This window comes from Frankliniella occidentalis, unplaced genomic scaffold, assembly GCF_000697945.3.
Source record: "Frankliniella occidentalis isolate FOCC.00 unplaced genomic scaffold, Focc_3.1 Scaffold210, whole genome shotgun sequence".
NCBI lineage: Eukaryota > Metazoa > Arthropoda > Insecta > Thysanoptera > Thripidae > Frankliniella > Frankliniella occidentalis.
The window spans coordinates 284,617-288,489 of record NW_026267336.1 but is presented as its reverse complement, the minus strand read 5'-3'; the positions used below and the strand labels follow the sequence as shown (position 1 = coordinate 288,489).

At 60.1% G+C, this 3,873-nt stretch overlaps 2 protein-coding genes across 2 annotated transcripts in view; both read right to left on the bottom strand.

Annotated features, from left to right (window-relative positions):
• Positions 1–3,723, bottom strand: part of LOC113209615 (serine/arginine repetitive matrix protein 2-like) — a 26,780-nt gene extending 23,057 nt beyond the window's left edge. Inside the window, exon 1 of the mRNA XM_026427246.2 lies at positions 3,344–3,723. Coding sequence (XP_026283031.2) covers positions 3,344–3,349 — 6 coding nt within the window. The 5' untranslated portion in view covers positions 3,350–3,723. The remainder of the gene's footprint in view (positions 1–3,343) is intronic.
• The window catches only part of LOC113209662 (nostrin), a gene marked incomplete in the record, with an annotated part of 23,976 nt that overhangs the window by 1,789 nt on the left and 18,314 nt on the right, over positions 1–3,873 (bottom strand).

Here is a 3,873-nt window from a genome sequence, read left to right as displayed (position 1 = left end):
CCCCTTGGGCTGGGCGACGAAACCGACTCTAAACGCTCCCCTCCCCCAACCTGCCCGTGAGGCTGCTATTGCGTGTCACACCCGACCACACACACGCACACACACGTAGAGCAAACACCCATAGCAAAGAGCCCTCAAGAGAGCGCGCGGGACTCGTAGCGCCGAAAACGCCTAGTTTGCCCCTCACGTTTACTACCTATACAACAGTGCGCCTGAAATCCTTACTCGCGCCGCGAGGTTCCCACGACTAAAAACGAGCCATACCCAAGGACCCTGCAAGTGAACAGATGAACAACAAGGATTACTACAAACAGTAAATCGTTGTTTACTTCCTTGGCTATGGGACGCATAGCAGCGCGCTGTCCTCGTCGCGCCTTTTGCGGACCGTCCCTCCTATCTCAACCCCAGTACTAAACCGCGATGTGCGTGGCCCATTTTCCATGACCCACACACACCAAGTCAAGGGCGTGAGCAAGTCCATACGATGCTCCGTCATGCATAACCATCAGACGCATCTGCTCCACACCGAACGCGGCGTAATACGAGGAACTTGCCATATATACCAGAGCAGAGCAGTCGAGCCCGGTAAAGTAGTGTGCGCATACCCGGCGCACCTCAGATCAAGCAGGTGGAGCTTCCCTCTAATCTCGACCCAGATGAGCTCCCCTGGACCCCTAGCGCGCGCTTCCGCCGCCCGCCCCCGCACGTCCGGTACTGCCCTCCCCGGCAATGGCATGCGTACTCGCGCCAGACTAATTAGAACGCACATGTAACTGTGATGATGGCCGAGCCCGCGCAGCATTTTTGCCGCCCGCGGGATATGAAAAACATATCGAAATGGTTGGTGAACTTTTGTTGTTGTTGCGGGTGGCATGCCGGGCCGGGGGGTTGCGCTGCTGTGCTGGTCGAGGGAGCTGCCGTTGTCCGCCCGCTGCTGCTGCAGGAACTCATCGTGTTGCAACCACTTTTTCAGTATTCTTATAATCAAAGCAACGCGCGCGAATTTTCTCGTTGCAGTGATAGCATCACAGAAACCTCGGATCTGGAGTGGGCCGCTGCCGCGCCGCTTACCCATAGCATTCGCAACTCTTCTTCCGCTGTTTTCTGAGGCAAACACAAGGACGACGGTCGCAAAATGCGCTCTTTGTGGAGCCGCTCGGCGCGCCACGCACAATGCGTCTGCAAAACCGCGGTCACTGTCCGGGGCGGGGAGGAGCGGGGAAGGGGCCTCCGCAGCGAGAGTGAAGCATTCTCCACGATAATAATCGTGATGTAACGCACTTCTGCAGCGCACTGCGGGCGGACCCCACCCACCTGTGGCACCCACTAGAGCACCTACAAAGTGACCACCACTAGACGGACCGCTTGCTGTGCTGGCATCAGCGCCACCGGGGCGCGCGTCAACGCGCAGCGCAGGGCCTGTCGGCGGGGCAGTCATCTCGTGTGTGAACTGCGAAGACTCGGGGTACATACAGCGTGTGAAGCCCGCATCCCGTTAGCCTCGTGCGGTGAATTTAATCTCTTGCAGCAGCAGGAAGCAGCAGGTCAACGCAATAATGTTGTCGAGCAAGTGAGTATGTACGTATGGACGTATACTTCAAAGCAGGCCGATGCCGCAGCTCAGCGCAGTGTGGCAGGCACACAGGCACAGGCTGCGAAACGATGATCATACCGGAAGTGAACCGCGGGTGCAGTGTCATAAAACAAGAAGTGCGGAGGCGAATTGGTGACTGTAAAGTGAGCAACGCCCCAGCCGCCAGCCAGGCGCCAGGCCCCTGACTCAAATCTGCATGATCCTTATTGCTCACATCGTAGACGAGTTAGCGGCAAATCAATAGGCTCTTCTAAAATGGACTCGAAAAGCGAACTTTTGTCTCGGTTCTCCCGCCTCGTACCAATCACAACAAAGGGGCAATTACACCCTCACTCCATGTTCGTACTGACTTACACACTCACATGTGCACACGCACGCACACACGCACGCACAGATATGCGCACGCAGAGGCACGCGCCGCGCCCGAGCCAAAGTCGGGCGCAGTATACGCACTTCCTTGCCCGGGCACGCGTGCGGCCGGCACCGCCCCACCCGCTCCCCGGCACGGCCAAGCACTCCTGCACCATCACCCTCGCCGCCATCACCATCCTCAGCACGCCTTGTGCATGCAGTGTGTTGATGAGGTACTCCAGTCTGGCGCAAGCCCTCGCAAACAGGGCAAGCCGCACACGCACGCACGCACACAAGCGCACGGAGTACACCATCATATGCGCAAGCGCCCCAACAACACTTGTTCGACAAAAGAGGCGCTAAGGTCCGTGCCTCCTGAAGCTGCAGTGCAGTGCGGCACCCATGGCTGTGCAGTGTGCAGGGAACATCGCTTGTCACACGAAGACTTCTTTTCTGCACCTCTCATTGCAACTTTTCTTGCCGCTCGCCTCTCGCTCCCCCTGCCCCGCCCTTGCCCCGCTCCGGCGCTGTCATCCCCTACTCCGCACCTGCAGGTGCTCTGTAAAGCACATCTCCGGGCACTCCTCTCCGGGCTGGCCGCACCGCGCTAACCGTAACGGACGCAAAAAAAAAAATGATGGCAGATAGATAACAACAAAACGAACAGCTGTTGCTGTTGGCAAATAGTGGTATACGCACACTGAGTGTCCGGGCCGGGCCGCACTGCTGAAGGCCTCACTTACCCCCGATCCCGATGGTATTCACCGTTCGTGTTGACCTTGCTTGCCTACTCGTGCTGATGTAAAATTGGCAAGTTTCCCTGCCCCTTTGATCACGCGGGCATATCGTCGCCTCACGACCGGCGCGGCGGGCGCGCGCTCCTGCCGATGGCGCGGCATATCCTCCTGTCGGTTAGAAAGTCCTCGGTCGCCCCCTTACCTCCCTCCCTCCCTCCCTCCCTCCCTCTCTCTCTCTCTCTCTCTCTCTCTCTCTCTCTCTCGCTCCTGCCACACCTTCATCTCACCTCCTGGCGCGTCGAGAGAATTACACATTCTATCAGCGATGGCGTAACTCAATCCAATCCGGTGCAGACGGGATGGGGGCTAGCTAGGGCACAATGACCCCCCCCCTCCCCCGCCACGCACCCCCTGCTGCTGCACCCACAGCGGCATAAATGACCATCAGCGGCGGTCGGGGTGGCTCCCACAGCTCCCACCATCAGACACTCTTGTCGCGGGAGCCGATCTTTTCGTGACCGATTTGCTGCGGCGTCGACATTACTAGACTACTGAATGCCTCGCGCGAAAAGGAGCAAAACGTTCCGCCAAGGCTGTCCAAAGGCAGGTTATAGTGTGGCGCAAGAGTTTGTCCGAATCGCACACCAGCATACTCGCTCACCTTCATGTCTGCAGCGGTCCTATGTCATCCAGGCGGGGGTGTGAGTCCCGGCGACGCCGACCACTTGCACTTTCAGCGGTATGCCGGTCCGGTCCGGCGGTCCTGCGTCCCCGCCAGCTGTAGAGCGCCCTCTGCGCTGCAGCTGCAGATGCCGGTCACTGTGACGAGGAGTGCGACTCCAGCTGCAGATGGTGGTGCAGTAGATCCCCGTGGCCGCAGCTGGTGCCGGGGGAGCGCGTTGTCGCGGTGCTCTGGCGTTGCGGGCGGGCGCCGGTCCCCGTCGCGAACACTCTCGTCCACTCCACGCACGTTGGGGCGCGTCCACGTGTTCTGCACCTGGTCGCCGTCGGCACTGGGTCGCTGGGGCTGGCGGCGCCTGACTGAGGGGCCGGTCGGTGCGGCTGGCGGCCGGGCCGGCACCTCGTGGGGCCGCGGGACGCGCGGGACTGGGGAAGGGGGCACGGGGCACAACTGCTTTCTTCCACCTCTCTTCCTTTCCCCCGCGGAGGAGTAGCTGAGAGGGGAGGGGG